General features: G+C 36.7%; 1 protein-coding gene across 1 annotated transcript in view; it reads right to left on the reverse strand.

Annotated features, from left to right (window-relative positions):
- Positions 1-19,375, reverse strand: part of HMCN1 (hemicentin 1) — a 179,625-nt gene that overhangs the window by 86,261 nt on the left and 73,989 nt on the right. The window contains exons 16-30 of the mRNA XM_052666768.1: positions 18,846-19,040; positions 17,831-17,929; positions 16,399-16,526; positions 14,775-14,919; positions 13,166-13,278; positions 11,686-11,845; positions 11,073-11,238; positions 8,655-8,782; positions 6,653-6,925; positions 5,538-5,633; positions 4,988-5,182; positions 3,861-3,991; positions 3,051-3,198; positions 2,421-2,547; positions 1,251-1,405 (exon numbers count right to left, since the gene is read on the reverse strand). Of these exons, the coding sequence (XP_052522728.1) occupies positions 1,251-1,405; positions 2,421-2,547; positions 3,051-3,198; positions 3,861-3,991; positions 4,988-5,182; positions 5,538-5,633; positions 6,653-6,925; positions 8,655-8,782; positions 11,073-11,238; positions 11,686-11,845; positions 13,166-13,278; positions 14,775-14,919; positions 16,399-16,526; positions 17,831-17,929; positions 18,846-19,040 (2,259 nt within the window). The remainder of the gene's footprint in view (positions 1-1,250; positions 1,406-2,420; positions 2,548-3,050; positions 3,199-3,860; positions 3,992-4,987; positions 5,183-5,537; positions 5,634-6,652; positions 6,926-8,654; positions 8,783-11,072; positions 11,239-11,685; positions 11,846-13,165; positions 13,279-14,774; positions 14,920-16,398; positions 16,527-17,830; positions 17,930-18,845; positions 19,041-19,375) is intronic.

A 19,375-nucleotide genomic window follows, 5' to 3' on the forward strand; every position in this document is an offset into this window, starting at 1 on the left:
GTGATCATTCAAAATGCCAGCACAGAAATGTAAAGAAATGTGTCAGTGAACCTATGTGTCAGACCTACACTTATGAGACGGATCTTGCTGGTCATCAAACCATGATGAAATACTTTCCTTATTCTGTGCGCAAACATATGCAAATCTATAACATACGCTGAAACATATTCCGTTCAAAGACAAATGCATTTCTTCATAAAAAATGCTTTCATCCACAGAGATAAAACTAGAACTAAAGAGGTAAAGCAAAGTACGAACTAGTGGGAAACAGCATCTAGGCTCCTCACTTTGTAGGCTTCTGTTTGTCTGGCCAAGATTAATTCACCTCTCTTCTCTGAAGAATCTGAAGTAAGGTCTACTCATCTAGGCGGATCTGAGTGTTTTTTATTCCCCTTATCTTATGACATCAATGACCCTGATAACCAGAGAGTTCTCACACCATTTTCTTTGTTCCCAGAAGACTCCACTGTGACTGGTATACAGGAACATTTCTGTGCATGTCATTTCTCCATGCTTCGAAAATGTCCCAAATGAGAAAAATAATGTATCACAAGTTCACTGTGGTCAGAACAGAAGACACAAATCCTTCAGAATCGAAACTATAGCAAATGAGGACTCATTAGCTTTAGTGCTCATGGATGCAAAATTCACACTCTGGGCCCAGCAGTTTCATCCTATATATAGATTTCAGCATGTTTCCCCCATCATTTCTGCTAGCACCAGGACTGGTTGGGGTGTCACATGTTCTTTTTCTTTCAAATGAAAAACTCCTTCTCTTGTCTCTTTTAAAGTCTTATTTCAAAAGCACATTCCTGTTTCCATGAATCTTTCCCTTCCTTTTTTTCCCAACTCTTCTTTTTTATCTCCTCTAATACTAACCACAGGAATTAATTGCATGGATTTTTTTCCCAGGTATTTTGCTCAGACTGAACTGCTTGTAAAAACACAAAAATTATACTCTATACTACATAAAATGAGAATGTTAACATAGTTATATCATGCTAGTGCTTCTTCTCTCCTTTTAAATGACCACAGACTACACCAACTTGAGAGAGACGACGTACCACTCTACCTGAAGATCTTCTGGAATGCTACTTGTACCTGATTCTTTTTACACTCTACTTTGTATTTTTGCATTCAATTTAATTTATTCCTAAGTAATTTATGTTTCCCTGAGCATCTCAGGCTCATTTAAAAATCCTGTGCACAAAACCGAAGGATTTTCTTGGATCATCACTGTATAAACTTACCATGGATGATCAGCTTGACCTCCTTAATTTGTTTGCCAGCAGTGTTAGTGGCACTGCACTGGTAATGACCTTTGTCAACCCTTCGAGCAGACTTTATATGGAGAACTTGACCTTTTTCCAGAAGCTCAAAATTGGGATCACCCAAGAAAAGGGGCCTGAAATAGAGATTATTTCACCACACAGCACTCTGACCCCATCCTTTTGGCATTAATTTAAACTGACAATTACAACAAGGGTTCATTTAATGGCAGCAATTGCATTAAAGAGTATCGTTTAAACCAGAGAAACAGCATCCATCCAAAGAATCACAATAAAGCAACAAACTATTATAACTATATTGATTCCTGGTTTTCAGAAGAAACCAAACACAAAGGTACTTTGCGCAGGTCGTCCAGAATGCCAGCAGCAGGGCCTGAGTCCTACTCCTGATCTCAGTTCCCTTTTCTAATTACTAGGTCATGATAATCCTTTGCTGATAACAAAAAATCTGTATATACTAGACAAAAGTATAAACATATTAACTTCGTGTCATATTGGAACATCTGTGAGTTCAATATAGACACTAGCTAAACCATTAAATACCAATGCTGTTTAAAACTATTTATTGCTAATATTTAAGCTGCCAAGAATTATATTTTTTGCATGCTTTCCAGGAAGATGAGATGAAGAATTGCAACATGCAGGCTACAACTGTTCTTAAACCTTTAGGGTGTGTGTACATTTATATATATACGTATACATATTTATATATATATATGTATATATATATGCAGAACTATACAATGCAATTCACCACCTAGAAAAGAGGGTTAATACTAATTTAAAAATCATGCCAACCAAACACCCATATTACAACAAAACCTGTATTTCGAGATAAAGCCCAAAGAAAGGATTGCATCTGTCGTGGCTCATATATTGCCTAGCTTCAAATATTGTAAATATACCCTGCAAGCGCCAGTGTCAGAAATGGGACAGTTTACAAAAAGAAGCAGGATGCTGACTTTTGATTAAAGGACTTGCCATGTCATGCTACCACAAATTTTATCCAGTGACAATAATTTGACATTATATAATTAAAAGCAGAGCTTGTTGCTACTGTGCACCTTTGTCCTCTACGTTCTAAGGGAGGAATAACCTAGACATAGGTGGAAAAAATGACAGTATACTTACTTGCTGTCTTTGAACCAGTGAATGCCAGGAAAAGGAAAGCCTTTGGCTCTGCATTCCAGACTCATTTCCTGGTTGAGAATGACTGCAATTTCACTGGTGGTATCAGCACCTACTATACTTGGAGGAACTTTAAAAAGACAAATGTTACAGGAAGAGGTGGTATTTAAACAGGGAAGCTAAACTTGGAGACTGGAAGAAATGCTGCAGTGGATACTACTGTTCCCTTGAAACAACTTAGGTTTTCACTGCAAGACTACTCCTGCTCATTCACAACATCACTTGTATTGTGACAAGCACACTCATGTTGCTGAACTGCCCAACAGTAAACTCCTTTATCTTAGAGCACTGTACCTTGAAAATACAAAATAAAGTATCAAAGACCAAAATCCACAATGAAAAACTGCATTTTGTCTGTGTCACTATGAGAATGACAAATTTTAAGTATTCATAATTCATAATTAAGAGTGCTTTAGCAGCCAATATTTAATGGGAAATCAGAGGAAGAACTCATTGAGTAATGGGTTCTCAATGGGTAATAACCCATTGAACAAGTTGAAATTTTTCTTAAATACCAACTATTTTTCATATTGCTGTTTAACAAACAAGTAAACAAACAAAAATAGAACTAACCCAGTATATCTAGGTTAAAGAGCTTCTCAGAACTTCCTGCTACATTTATGGCTTTGCATGAGTATTGCCCAGCATCATCAACAGTAGCTTTAAGGAGCTTCAGTATCTTTCCGTTGTGCAAAATCTGGAGAGTATTGCTTTCCACAACCTTAAAAGAACCAAGACATGAGCCTTATGTAATCCAAATTACATTAGCCAGATATTACAGATGGATCTTTATAAGAAAGTGGTAGTTTCTGTTTAAAAATAATACATTTCCCTTTTCAATTACAGCATGTCTCAACTTCTGCAATCTATCCAATATGACAATACTGTATGTACAACATACAGTACAGGGTGAGAAAACCAAATAAACTCTTTGTTCATTAATAGCAGTTAGATATAAAGGTGCAAAAAGAGATCTCATATAAACTATCACTTATCAGCTAGAAGTAGAAGCATAGGACCCAAAGATAATCCTTAGGAATTCAAATCAGTTCCAAGAATTCTCATTTCTCCATCTACAAAATGAAGAAAATACCATTACCCTCCGCAAGTATTCTGGCATCCACATTACTGTGAGACTTCTAAGGCTAATTCCTAGGGAGATCTAGAAAAAGTTTGCTTGTGAACAGACAAATTAATGGATTAGTCATACTTCTCTGGATTTCTCTGTGGGTGTTCTTGGTACAGTTTAAATATATGTAAGGTATATACACATGTATTTACTTTTAATGAAATCTCATATCAAGCACTCAAAAGAAAAATCAACACAAAATATTCTGGAACTGAAAAGGCTACAGTTAGAGCAATTAAATTAATTGTGCATACCTGGATATCTTCTTTATACCAGGAGATGACTGGGAATGGATTTCCAAATACTTCACAGAAGAGACTTACAGGATGATAAACAACTACAGATGTATTTGCCACCTTTTCTTGATCTCTAATTTCAGGAGGAACTACAAGAAAGTTTAAAGACATGTATATTAAGTCTTCTCACTCAGTAATTTCCCACTTCATCTTTTCCCCAAGTCAAGAACCTCTATCATCTACATTTTTCAGACATTTTTCATTTCATTTATCCCGGATGTTTCCATTTCCCCTTTGACTCTGGACCAATCTTGCAATGCTCTTTCTTCTCTTGTCGAAGAACAAGACTCTTCTCTTGCTCTATAGCAGAATTTCAAGGAATCCACTGAAACACAATCTCCATCACCATTTTAAGAGACTAATCTGTAAAATGCCATGTTATTTGCTTAGCATATAAAGGAAGTAAATTCCAGAGAATAATCCTTTCTCTTCACTGCTCTCATCATCCCCAAGAATACCTGCCTGTCACTTGCAAACCCATAAGAGTAAAGAGAAAGGTCCAGTGTGATGGATTAGAAAAACTCAAATCCTGCCAATGAGCCTTGCTGGCATGTGATGGAGCTCCTGCATTTCTAAGGGTAAATACCTAATCCTGTTTGGGCATCAAAACTCTGAGAAGTGAATAGGAATAAAAGTACTTTCTAAGAAGTAAAATGTACCATATTAAAACATATCTCACAGTCATCTGTAGATGCAATTTTGCAATTAGGATTAGGGAAGAGTGTCTTCTATTTATGCTCATTCTGACAAACAACTTTTCTCATACTTACCATTTGAAATGCAAAACTTTAACATCTACACTACAAGTCTTCACCTGTTACCTGTGGTAAAGTTGTCAACAGTTATTAGAACTCTCTACTAATGTGATAAACCTAGCTCTTCAAGTTAAACAAAGACTGTTTATTTATAAAATTACAGTGAACAGAAATAATAAAAAATATATAAAGAGCAACAGAATTATAGAAACCCAGTTTAGTTTTCATGGTTCAACTGCCCATGGAAAGATTTGGGACATGCAATTTCCAATAATGAAACAGAATAAACTCTTTCAAAATACGTCTCCAGTAGTTGTGCTTATTATTTACCATAAACTTTCAGGTTATACTTTCTTTCTGTACTTCCAGCTTCATTGGTTGCCACACAGATATATTCTCCATTATCAGATGGTGTAACAGAAGCTATGATCAGCAGCATGCCATCCTCCAGAACTGAAATTCCTGGTTCTCTGCCTGTCAATTCTCTTCCATTATGTAGCCATTTGATGACAGGCTTTGGAATACCTAACAAGAATAATGCAAAACTTCAAGAATCAGTTCAAATAGCCCAGAATAAGAAGGATTTGAATAATCACCATTGCTTGCTGACAAGAACAATCCAGAGGGAGTCCCAAGCCTTCAAATTTACAGTTACAAGATTATCACTAAAAATCTCTTAATATCCTTGTCAGCTAATAACGACTTTTTAATGTACCTCATCTATTTGTTTAAACTGTGATTTAGTTTGAATTTTCCACATAAAGTACATATGGAAAACACTGTTCATATTTTACATTTTTACATTAATAAGAAGTACAATTATCAGTAGTCAACAGAAAAATATACTTTTGTCACTGAAAGAAGTAATACTGATACATACCTTTTACTGGACATGGGAATGCAACACGTTGATTTGCCACTCTTTCTTGAAGAGGATTATTGTATGGAGGATCAAGATCACCTATAGTAGGAGGCTCTGAAAGAAAATTAGACAGCTCAAAATTTTTTTTTCCCTTGCTTCCAAATATAAGAATGCAGTCTGGCAATTCATAATTTTTAAATCTCTCTTATTCACCCCATCACCATTCACACCCCCTACAATGATGAAGTGTACAACACAGGCTTGACTTCAAGAGGAATATTTAGGAAGAAAGCAATACAAATAAACTTTTGACTGAAATTGGGAAAAAAACCCAATGACACTATATTTGTTCTGAAGGCAGAGACATTGTTATTGCACATTCTGAAAAAAATAAGATAAAGCTAAAAAAAAACTAGTATTTTTTTTCTCATACCATATCCTAGTACTCCTTCCATTCTTTGTTCTTGCATCTCATTTGAAACTTGTGTGTGGACTGAGACCATACAAAGAATATGGCAGTTCTTTGTTATTCACAGCTCTCAGCATCTCTAATCCAAAGGCATCAGAACACTGCCTTTAGACTATTATGAAAAAGAAATACTTGCTACTTAGTCAGTCATGCTGCACTGCCAAATGTCAGCTGATCATGTGAGAAGTTATACTATACGTTTAAATTGGCACATGAATCACTGCTGCTTCATCACCATATATACTGAATAATGAAGCTTAAGCAAAATTCCAATTCCATTTGAAGCTGTGCCACCGGGCTCTAATGTTCAGAAACAGTCTATGAAAATGAGAGGTGAACGAACACACAGAGAATATTTGAAAAGGAGGTTTCCCACAATGGGATCTGGTTTTAATTACATCCAGCAAAAGCAATAGAAAAATATCTTAAAAGATTTAGAAGAAAAAAAAATCAAGCTTCTTATTTCTGCTAACTCTCCACAGAATGTTTGCATGCTCCCATTTTTTCTTAATTAACATCAGACCATAACATCTAAAACAGACATGGACTTTACATGCTGTAACTCTCAACAGCAAGGGGCATCAACCTCCAAAATATAAACCTGACTGCATTGCATAAAATTATACTTAGAGCGGGAGGCAAGGTTACAGTCCTACAGCAATACCTTGGACTTGAACTGTTATCTCGGAGGTGTCAGTGCCTGCCGCATTGGTGGCGATGCACCTGTAGATCCCAGCATGGGAAAGCTGGATGTTGCTGATGCTCAGAGCCCCATCCAGACTGTGAGTGGGCTGCCTGCTGTCTACTGGCACGGCACTAGTGCCCCTGAACCAGGTGATTGCTGGAGGAGGGCTCCCCTGGGCACTGCAGGGTATGTCAACCCTGTGGCCAGCCTGGACTTTCACAATTTGATGACCACGATGTATCTTAGGAGGAACTAAGCAAGAAGACAAGTTAAGTCAATAGTAATGTGAAGGCAGTGATATACAAGATCATTTTTGAAGGCAGTTCTTTTTGTTATTTTAGAAAACATCCTTCCTTACTCAATGAAACAGAATTCTCTCACATGCAGAACTGCATGTTCTTTACAAATAGGATGTATAAAAGCCTACCACTAACTTGTCTGGAGAAGCTACATTTCAAATTCTATTGCACTACTTCCATGTGAGTATTAATATTATGCCATGCACATTTCAAAAGTTAAGCATACTGGCTTTTCATAACAAAAAAATCAAAAGCTTCTATGAAAAAGTTAATTACATTTCACCTTTGACATTTTAATTTCCTTCCCCTAATTCCTAATCTTTGTATGCTTCCAAATACAAGTTCAGAGAAAAAGATAAAATATTACTGGAAAAGATCTTGCTGATCCCAAAAAATAATTCAAATCTGACTTAACTCTTCTGCCACAATGGTTTTCTTTCTAAGGATCACTGACGATAAAGTCTAACAAATATCTCAAGCAGTAACAAGTGCCTTTTCTTCTGTTAATGTACAATCACAGACAAATAAAGCTGCACTCTCTACAAAAAACTACACAGTCATCTGCTATAGTCATTATAACTGCATTCATGAAGTTGAAGTGTTCAGAGCTGCCAGGCAGGAGTTCCATGTTGGCATGCTTGTGGCATGTGAGGCACTTTCAAACTCTGCATGAGCCAGAGCAGAACTACATACACACCACACTTACACCAATCAGCACCATCCGGGCTGTGCCAGGACACAGCTCCTGCTCTCACTCTCCTCTGTGCATCAGCAACAGCAATAGAGATGCATGCCACAAGCTGTGCTTCTATCTGATACAGATGAGGAGAAACAAAAGGGAGAGTGTGGAGCTAATGATACATGACATTGCATAAGTTGTCAAGAGACTGTGATTGGAGCCCCATCACAGTAAGAGTTGGAGAGAGGCAAGGGGGCAAGAATTTGATGATTTATGGTAAGAAGGAGAGGGGACGTCTCTCAGCAAGAGGCTAGTCACCTTCACTGAGGGAGAGGAAGGTGGACACAAGGACAGAGTGCTGGTTTGAATAGAGAAATAAAACAGCTCAGGCTGAGAACAGGTATGTTCAGCCTGGAAAAGAGAAGGCTCCAGGAAGACCTGATAGCGGCCTGTTATACCTAGTGGAAGCTATGGGAAAGCTGGATTCTTATCAGGGATTGTAGCGACAGGGAACCATTAAGACTGATGGGAACTCAGCATCTACATGCCTCAGACAACTTTGCTATTTTCAGCCATAGTTTTCAAACCTAATCCTGAGAAGTTTGCTGCACACTGAACATCTAAGAGTATTAGAACAAGAGTTTTCAACTCTTAAAACTCTTCTGGCTAACCTAAGAGCCAAATATACTATACAGCTGTAGTTCTTCCATGAATCTAAGTGACATAAAAGGAAGGTGTACATTGTATGTGTACAAATATATACATTTAGGTAATGTGTACATCCATACATTATTTCTTTTCCACATAATCAATAAAAACAATTTGCATATGAAGATAATATGAGCGGAAAGAATACAGGTCAGTAGCATTTAATGTATGAAAGAAAAAATATAATTATACATTAAAATTATATTTAATGTATATAAACAAGGATTTAGCATCTTTAGGATGCCAAATTCAATATTGAAACACGCTGATGATTTTCCTTTAAGTTAAAACTTACCATGTATGCTTAATTTCACTGATTGAGTCACATTCCCAGCAATATTGGTGGCTACACAGAAATACATTCCACTGTCTGAAACTTGTGTCTCACTGATTTTCATTGACCCTGAGGGTAGGAAAGTATGTCTGCAAAATTAAGAACCAGATATGCTATATAAACATATACAGAAGAGTGAATAATCTCTACTTAAACACTACTGATCACTACCTACTAAATTACCAGCATTCTACATGGCACACGGAGCTGTGCCATATTACTAAATATGACTTACTCATTTTTTCCAACTCTTTACTGAGCCACATGGAGAATAGTAGAGCTAGTACCTAAAATATAAGATCCAAATTGTAATGCTTGGTTCCACCTACTTACAGGAGACACTGAAACCTGCCTGATTTCTAGAAATGGAAAAATCATCTGATAAAGATTCCTATCATGGTAGATCCTCCCATCACAGATTTATGCTCATCCCAGGTCAGCAGAATCAGAAAGTTTGTGTTAAACAGCTTGTGATTCTACTTCAATATGGTTAAAATATTTCATGATGGTTCAGAATGAAGGTGAGGAAGGATCTGAAGAGTACTGTGATTCAAAACCACTAGTTCTGGAACTTAGAGAATTTATCATTATTTCTGACTACATAATTAATGATGTAACACTGAATTTCATTATAGCTCTGGTCTAAGGCTTCAAGATGCAGGTGTACAAGGATACAGTCTTGACCAACTAAGCCAAACTCTTCTTCCGTAGCAGTTAAAAAGGAAAAAGAAAATAGGAGGAAAGGAAAAAAAACAGCTAGAAGTTGACAAGAAGCAAACAGATCTCAAAGTTATATACAGAGTTAAGGAAAAGTTGGTGGGAATTGGTGGTATCACTCCTTATCTTTTCTCTGGCACTGGTGAATCTGGAGAATACAACAGGCTGAAGGGATGAGTGGAAGAAAGTGAAGTGCATTTCCTTCAGGCCATTGATATTCGTCTGACATCACAATTACTCCTCTTTCACCCCTATCTTTCCAATGCTTGTTTTTTTAAATAACTCCAAAATATATATGGTTGCTGGGATAACTCATCTCCCATTACTTTGCCCATTTATTACAAATGCTTTCTGAGAGAGGTTTCTTCACTTCTGCTTTCATTCTTCTTTTGCTTACTGGTCCCATTTCTAACATCTCTTTCGGTGGTCTCAAATGATTTTGTTTGGACTCACTCTAACTGTTGCTGACATCTGTAAACAATTTTATGGAATGCGCTGAGTTGGATCACTGCTACTCTGGAAAGCTTGGATGGCTCCACAGTGAGCAAGTAGCCTAATTTATCTGTCTCTTGAGGTAAAATGAGGACAAGCAATGGACCAAGAATGCAATTCATTAATGCATGCAATGTGTTCACAGTACAAAGCAGAAAATTCCACACAAAGTACTAATTCCAAATTAACCCTCTATACATAAGCCTTTCCTTACAGACTACTCAGCCAGCACCTACCAGCTGATAAGTCTGTTGCAGACTCAGTGGGAGAGATGGATCCGAGGCCAAGATTTGGGCACAAAAGAAACAGGTGCACTTTCAGGTCTGTACAACTGCTTAACTTGGATCACGGAGACATGCTAGACAATGGCTACAGCAACTGCTACAGCATGCACCTGTCAGCATCATCCTTTCCTGATTTACAAATGTAGCTGCAGCCTTTGCTCCTTTTGAGGTGGCTGGAAGACCAGGAAGCAGTAGCATACCCTGTAACATTGCCCAGCACTGCAACTGAGCACACACAGACAACTGCCCTTTCTCCTCTCTTTTCTATCACACTGAAACAGTATGAAAGAACTCTAACTTCGCAGCCCACCTCCACAGTCTCTCAGACTGTCAATTCTGTGTTTTTTACAAACATTTTACTATGCTGTCCCATTTTCAAGAGTATCAGAAGAGTTCTGGATCCAAAGCATAGCAAACACTGAGCCCCTATAAGCATTCACAAACATTTATTGTCATCTCTATTTTGCTGGGTTTCTAGACAAGCTGAATAACAGACAGTGCTTTCCTGAGCATAAATATGAAGTACTTTAAAAAAGTAAAGCGTATTTATAAAGATTTTAAATTAGACACAGTTTACATGGATCTCTGGGCACCACTACAGTATACATACGACGGGATCCTTTCTTGCCCTGACCTCCCGAGCTTGCATATTTCAGAGCAAATACTGAAGTTCTGTCACTGTGTACAAACATACACTGCAGTACATCAATGTGCAGACTTTGCATCCTTCAGAGAAGTATATGCATTCAGTCTGGAAAGTTTTTTAAACCTATGGTCCTCTTGAAGGACAATTTCATATCTTCCAATTGATCATTAAAATCTTAAAATCTTAGGCACAACTTTGTTTTTCTTTTGTTTTCATCAAACAATTACAATCTGTTGTTACCTTAGAGAGAATGGAGATATGAGCTGTGTCTCTTTAGCCCAGGTAATTATGGGAGGTGGCAAGCTCTTTACTTCACATGAAAGTGTGACATCTTCTCCGCTAATTACTGAGATCTCTATAGGCCCATGCCCTTGCTGGTCTCCAGGCCTGGATACTCTAGGTTTCACTGCAACATGGAACATGTTAAGAAGCTGAAGTGAATATGTATACTTGTACAAATGTAATACCTATAGTTCAGATCAACATCTCTTTGTGTGTGTGTGTCAGGTATATAACATTACAGCCCTGTTTTTAAAGACATGCCTGCAATAGATTTGCTGCCATAAATCACTGTAATGCCAACATTCTACACCCAGTTAACTCAGACATTGATTGATGCCTACTTGCAACACTACAAATACCAACAAGACTGCACTGTCTGCCTAAAAAGCATGACAGCAATTAATATACACAGTTCATGCATACACTGAGGTCTGTATTGTAGAGGTAGTTCACAACCAGTACTTAACTATACATTATATTATGGCACCAATAACTGGAAGTCATAAAAGCCTTGCAAAGCACATTAATCATCTTATCATCAAAATAATACTATATTTTAGTTCATATATACCATATACAGTCAGTTGGACTTTCCGTGTAGCGTAACCAGCAGCATTTGTTGCAGTACACAGATATTCCCCAGTCTCTTCACCCTCTGGCGAAACTACATAGAGACTTCCATCAGAACCCGTGGAAAATTTCCCATTGCTGGGAAAAATTATTTCTCCCTTCTGTAGAAAGAAAGAAAAAAAAAATTCCACAGTCCTTGGATTTCCAAAAATACAGTAAATTGCAAATATTTAATTCAACAATAGCTAAATTTTGTAAAAAGAAAATCTAATGAAAACATTTAAACTGTTAAAGGAATATTAAAGTTATTAGTGAATGCAGCAGCCTACCCCATTGTTGCAGCCCATTGTATGAAGACTGCTGTATTTTTAACATAGCATTCAGTTAGATTTTTCACAGATCTGAAGATGTTGCAAAGTGCAGGAAGCCTGACTAAACCAAGTAATATTTTAATCCACATTACAGTACTGCTTCTATCGTTTTATGGACTCTAATGTTTATGGCTGAGATCACCAAAAAAAAATTTTGAATTAACTAAGAAGTTTGGCCCTGAAATTCTATCCGTAGAAATTAACCAACTTCAGCTAACTTTTCATACTCATTTAGTATCTAAGCAGTAAAAATAGGAGAAGCAAGGGATTCTCATGCAGAAAAAATGTTATTTTGTTATATATTCATATGAAAAAACATTTTCTAGAACCTAATTCTTAAAAAAAAAAGGATCAGTTTAGATAATGTTGATATTGGTTTCTGTCCATATTGAAAATTATATGCAGTAATAAAGGAAAAAATCTTCTACTGCACCTCATTCCTCCTGTGTTTCATTCCCTACTAAACCAATAGTTATCTGTCCTACTGCTTCTTTTAAACAAAGCTGTTCATAACGTCTCAATCAATTACACCAGCACAACTTCAGAAGCAACACTGCCTTCACAGCATACCTTAAATAACTACTATTACCAGAAATTATGCTAAAAAAAAAAAAAAATTAACCATCTCAGCCTGATTTTCAGACGTTCTCAAAAAAGTTGAGGATCTCCTCAGTGAACCTGTTGTCAAGGACATGACTGAAAAGTCAGACAGCTAACCCCTAAATGCCATTATTACACACATTCTCCTCCATGAAAAAAAAAAAAAAAAAAAAAAAAAAAGTCATTTTAAAGCAATCCTAAACAAAAATGAACTTTCAGTCTGTGGCAAGTTGTCTAATCCAAAATTACCAACTCATAACAAGAATACTAAGAATTTCTGAAGTATTGAAAAGTATATAGTTACAGGGATAAGCAAAGAAGCCTTTTCACAGAAGAGAAATTTGATGTATGGCTAGACCAAAGCCAGAAACAAAAGCAGACAAATAAGCAGAGATCTCCAGATTCCTCACAGCAGAGATGTTTGGTTGAACCTCTTGCCTAGTTTTAGGACATCTAAAAGACATCTTCAATTCATCTTCCACCATGAACAGCTCAAAGATGAGACATTACCTTAGACCAAGTAATAGTTGGCTTAGGAACTCCACTTGCTTTACATGGCAATGTTACTGGAATTCCTTCAGTGGTGCTGAATATCTGCTGCCCATGCTGAATAATGGGCAGAACTGAAAATAAATGCAAATATTACAATCATGTAAAAGACAAATTTCAAACCCTAGTACAACTCATGCAATAAAACTCTCATAGTCAATTACTGCTTCATGCAGATTGCAAAAGTTGGCAATTTTCAGCCTGTTCTCTCAACTCCCAAATCAGCATTGACCTGTCAGCTTCTCCTCCAGTTTTTTTGACAAAATAAATACCTGTTCATAACGAAGCATGTCAACCAAAGGTTGATCATTAGATCAGGCACATATAGTTTTAAACTAAATGTAGGCAATTAGGCTGATTTCAGTGATTTCAGGAAGGATTTGTCACACTACTCGCTGGAGACGTTTTAGGCTAAGTTCCTGAATCAATACTGTACACAGTCCATCTTATACTGCATCTTTCATGAGGACAGGCTCAGGATTTTTGATGCTGAATCAACTTTTAGCAAGAGACAACATCCTTTAAACAGTGAAGGTTTGAAAGCAAAGAACCAATTCCTCCCCAAGCACATTTAATTTTTGTAATAAATGCTACAAAGTTGAGCTAAGTGCACTGATGGTGTCTGAAGGGATTGGGCTGTTAGATGAACTTGAATAAAACCAATAGATCGCTACACAAAATCAAGAGTAGGAGGTGACAAGAAACCCCAGTTCCCCTCCTTCACTGAACTGGAATTCATATCACAACAGAAAGAAGGCCATATTTAAGATAAGGTCAGCTTGTAATAACAAGAACTAGATTTTCAGAAAAGCATAAAAATATATTCCTTTTTGTTCTCAAGTTCTGAAAAATTTCAGAAACTAATGTTCACATGGAAGACCTTTATCAGACACTGAATGTTTCTCTGCATTAACAAACAACAGGTATTGTTAACATGAAACACCGTTCCAGCATCTTCAATTCAGCTTAAATTAAATCTCCCATGATTAATTCAACACACAAGAAACTTTCAGGCTGCTAACCATGAAGTAGCTGGGACTCCACACACAGTTAAAACAAGTATCCACAGCTGAAATACAGATGGGTTACCACAGGCCTAACTCTTAGTTTCTGATATGGTTAAGGAAAAGAAAAAAAAAGTTTTGCCAAGCTCATAGTTTATTTTAATTGCAATTCTCTCACAAGTTGCTCTCCTTTGTATCAGTTTCTAAATGCCTCCAACACTGCTTTTCATCGTTTTCTTGCAAATTCCCACTTGCATCTTTTGTTAAAAAAACCTCAAGTCTGCACAGTCAGATCTTTGCAGATTATTCAAAATGAGGGTTTTTTTTATGACCACAAAGTGATGTAATTTTTTGTTTTATTTTAAAAACATTCTCAATTCTTCAGTTCTGTCCTGTTAAGTTGGCCTATTTCCCACAATATTACTTTACAAAGTAACATCAATATAAAAAGGAAATTTAAGAAGTTAATACAACTATCATGAGAAAGCTCCAGAGAGATCTCCTGTTAGTAAGACACACACATTCGTCCTGCAGCCAGAACAGAGTACCAAGACCGTGCTCCTTACCATGCACATTAACAGTAGTGGTTTTGTTATTTGTCCCAGCAACATTACTGGCCATGCAGGTATAATCACCCCCATCTTGCAGCCGAACTCTTTCAAGATGCAGGCTCCCATCACTTCGAACATTAATGTAGAGATTGGGAACCAACTGCCAAAAGAGTAATGTAACATTTTACTAAGTAAATACACACTCGATAGTATTTACTTTGGTATGCATTACAGCTTTATTCTTTTTACTCTTTCACATTAAAAAAAAAAATTCTACGTTCCTGGAGAATTTTACTAAAGCTTTTTCTACTTTCCACCTTTTATAAAAAGTTAACTTCAAATAATAGTTTTGGTAGCACCTCATATATAGTGCTGGAGTGAAATTAATGGCTACAATGGCTACAGCACATATACAACCACCAGGGTAGTTTATAATGCACTAAAGCAAGAGCAAACCTAGCTGAATTATTCTACTGCACTTTGTATTTGTAATTCCAATAACCCCATGTCATGACAGATCAACTCTCCTGATTGCAACTACTTGTTTCTCTCCCACAAATAGATTACTTTCACTGTTGTGGTCAGAAACTTCTAGAAACTCTTGGTATAACCATCATAAAAGAGATCAACTCTGAACCATACGTTCACCCTTTAGGGACACTGTTTATACTTGTATTTTTCTTTAATTTACTGGCAGCAGAAACACTTAAAATTATCCACTGCAAAAGATAACATAAAGTTGTACCTTACAGCAAAAAAACAGTTTGTTTCTTTTAAAACTGTACACCCTTTAGCAATATTAAAAATTCACAGTGATCTTTACCAACAGTTAGAAGAGCTCAGCAACAAAGACTAGCCCTACAGAAACACTGTCATACGAGAAGTGGCTGAGCGAGCTGGCATGGTTTAATCCGGAGAAAAGGAGGCTCAGGGAAGACAGACCTTACACACTATAACTACTTGAAAGGAAGCTGTGGTGAAGTAGGGGTCAGCCCCTTTTCCTATGTAACTAGCAATAGGATGAGAGGGAATGGCTTCAATTTGCACTACAGGAGGTTCAGTTTGGCTATTAGGAAGAATTTATTCTCCAAGAGTGGTGAGGCACTGACACAGGCTGCCAAGGGAGATAGTTGAATCACCGTCCCTGGATGTGCTCAAGAAATGTTTAGATGTGGTACTAAGGGACGTGGTTTAGCAAGGAGATATTGATGGTAGGTTTGTGGTTGGACTGAATGAGCTTGGAGGTCTTTTCCAACATTTGTGATTCTCTGATTCAAACACTAATAAACTATCATTTCTCAAGGGGATTGGCTGTACTGTGAATGACATCGCCAGGAGACATTCAGAAGCAGCTTCTGTCTTGCAGATACAGCCACCTGGTTTCTCCTTGGCGGGCAGCAGCTCTTTCATTGAGCAGTGCTGGTCAGTTGTAGTCACTGCAATGCCACTGGATCCTTGTTTTCAGTGAGCCAATCCAATTTCATGACAGACCTTTATTTGTAAGCATAAAATCTATCACTACATCTACGTCTACAGAAAATTAATCTCTGAAAATTAAATAAGTGTGTTACTATGGCTTAAAACATCTGCTGTTGATTTTCTGTATCAACAAATCTTGTAAGAAAGTGAACAGTCTTACCACCATACTGTTCTTAATCCACTTCCGGTCTGGAATGGGGTTTCCAGCAAGCAGAACACATGGCAAAGTGAGCTGCTGCCCCTCAATTACATTGGCTGTGGCTGGGCTTATTCCAATCAGAGGTGCAACTTGAGAAGAAAAAAAAAAAAAAAGAAAAAACAAGAAAGGAAAAGAAACAAAAAAGAATTAGAATTTTTAAAATACATATTTTATATATGTTTAAATATATATGTATCTATGTAAGGTACTGGATGCGAATTTTTATTATTAGCCCTGCCAAGTACTTTTACTTGCAGCAGTATCAGACAAAAGTCTGCTTATGCAAGGCACTATGCAAATAGAGAGCAGGAAACATTTTCTACAATGAAAACCATACGATTTACAGAGGAAGAAAAAAAAAGGAAAAAAAAAAACCGTAGCAGTCAACAGAAAGCAGTGCCAATATACTTATCTAAGGATAAAACATACCAGATGAGGCTCTGGTATCTGAAAAGTCAGTGACACAGAAAGAAAAAAAATTCCAGAGGATTGAGTAGCATAGGAAGGAAAAGTAAGTTGGAGTAACACATGTACAATAATTCTAAGGTTAAGGAGCGGCAGCAAAGAAAAGACATTGTCTGGCTGAAGATGATCCAGTCCAGCACTTCCCTGAAAGCTCACATTCCCATGGACACAGAGCTGAGATGTTATATTTCCTTACTTGTGGGAAAATACTGAAGAGGCTTTTAAATAGGTAAAAACTTCTTCTTTACCAAACATTATCAGCATTACAGATTTCACCACATGTTTTAAGTTAATCAATGTTTTCCTTGATGGTAGACAGAACCATTCTTATCCTCCCACAATTTCATACACTCCATAGCATTATTTTTCCTTTTATTGCCAATTGCCCAAGATAATAAACAACTCCTTGAAAGCACAGTTATCGTCAAAGTAGGATGTTTAGTGTCCTCTTGGATCACTAAGATTTCTTCCCAGTTGTAGCCATGCGTTGCCATAAGCAAGTTCACTGCTACTTTGTTTTTTTAATTACATGATAAAAAATCATTAGCATTCATCATGGTGGTGATTTTTCATTCTTTAATCAATTTGCTAAGCAATAAGAAACAGAACACAGAATACGTCATTTTTAAGGTCCATGGTACAAAGTGTAGATGGAACTACTGTAAGCTGATAAAAAGACAACGTTGTAATGTGAAAATTTTAGTGAATTCAATTACAATAATTGATGCAAACACCTTCTGATCTATTTTATGTGGCTGACTACATTTGTGTAAGAATTGCTACAAACACAGGTATATCCCTGTGTAGGTATGTAACACATTAACATCCTATTCATCATAAAAAAAGTTACCAATTCCAGTATATTTGATGTATGGAAATGCTGCCAGTCTTCCCTTTCCCTTGTATCACTGACATTAACCAGACTTACCCAGTCCAGTTACTGTGATTGTGGCTGGCTGTGACTGAATCCTCCCAAACTGGTTTTCAGCTTCACAGACATAAGTTCCTTCATCACTAACCCACAAATCTTCAGAAGGAGAAAAAAAAAAGAGAGATCAGATTGCAGCAGCTGAAATTACACTATATTCTTTTTTTTTCAGATCATTCCTTTTCCTCTCTCAGGAAGGATGGAAATAATGACTACGAGTACTTGATTGAAAAGATATGATATATATGATACTTTTCAGCACTTTATATATTGCATATATTTTAATACAAATACACTACTGTGTACAAATGATACCTAGTATTTACATGTCCACACATGCATATACTGTTGCACAGCGCATTTTCCGTGGAATACTGCTTACACTACATAAAGTATTGTCTCTGCATGTTTATAGGCATGTAACACATACGTTATTCTGCTTTACATACTCTATACAGAAATTACTTCACTTATTCTGTTAAGTTCTAGAAAGGCATAAAAACTAAGAAAACAGAATAATATCATTTAGTGTCTGGGTGACCAAAATCCTCCAGAGAATTGAAATTGCAAAGACGCTTGCAGAATTCCTAGCTATTACCCAAATTAGGACTTACTTAAAGCAGTAAATTTAAAAACACTTTTTTAAAAAAAAAAAAAAAAAGAGAGAGAGAGAAAAAAAGAGTTAAAAAAAGAGAGAGAAAAAGAATAAAATAAAATTCACAACTCCTCGGTATTAACAGAGACCACAAAGCACATTTATTTAAACAAAAGTGTAATTATTCCAATGAAGTGAAAACCAGAGTGAAGCCAGAGACCAATCACAAGTGAATTCACAAACTCACAGGAACACAATGCACATCAACAGCAACAAAATCAGTATCAGAAACATAATCTCTAATAAAATCTATTTTTTTTTCAAAGTTAACTGTTCTACACAGTAGTATAATAATTTAAATCCATTGCATATGTTGTATTTCCCTCTAGCATATTTTCTTTAAAAATTTAGTCTGCTTACTGTTAATTGACAGAGCTCCTGTTCTGAGCTGACTGATGGAACTAACAGCAAGTGGTCTTGAGAAAAGGGAAGCGCCACTCAGCCGCTTCCATTTAATCTTTGGCTCTGGGTAACCCTGAACATAGCATGGCAGTGTGATATTTGAGCCAATATCCACAGATTCATCACTCGGTTCTTGTGTAAAAATTGGGGGAGCTGGAAAAAATACAGAAAAAAATACATAAAGTGAATATGGAGTTTCATCATGACAGAGTAGTGTTCTGCTTACAATACTGCAACCTTCATTTACATCCTAATACACATTATTGTTTTCCTAACAACAGATTCCCAATTCAAGCAACATTATGCAAACACAACCTAGTATGCTCCTCATGAATAACGAGGTGTTCAGAAATGGGCTAAATATCACAACAACAACAACAACAAAAAAAAAAAAAAAAAAAAAAAAAAAAAAGATATAGCCACCCTTTCCAAAAGAATGTGAGCGTTCAGGTGTGTAGGATTCTCCTTTCCTTCAAACAGCTTTGTCC

The sequence above is a fragment of the Tympanuchus pallidicinctus genome, unplaced genomic scaffold (assembly GCF_026119805.1).
Source record: "Tympanuchus pallidicinctus isolate F22 unplaced genomic scaffold, pur_lepc_1.0 scaffold7, whole genome shotgun sequence".
In the NCBI taxonomy this organism is placed as follows: Eukaryota; Metazoa; Chordata; class Aves; order Galliformes; family Phasianidae; genus Tympanuchus; species Tympanuchus pallidicinctus.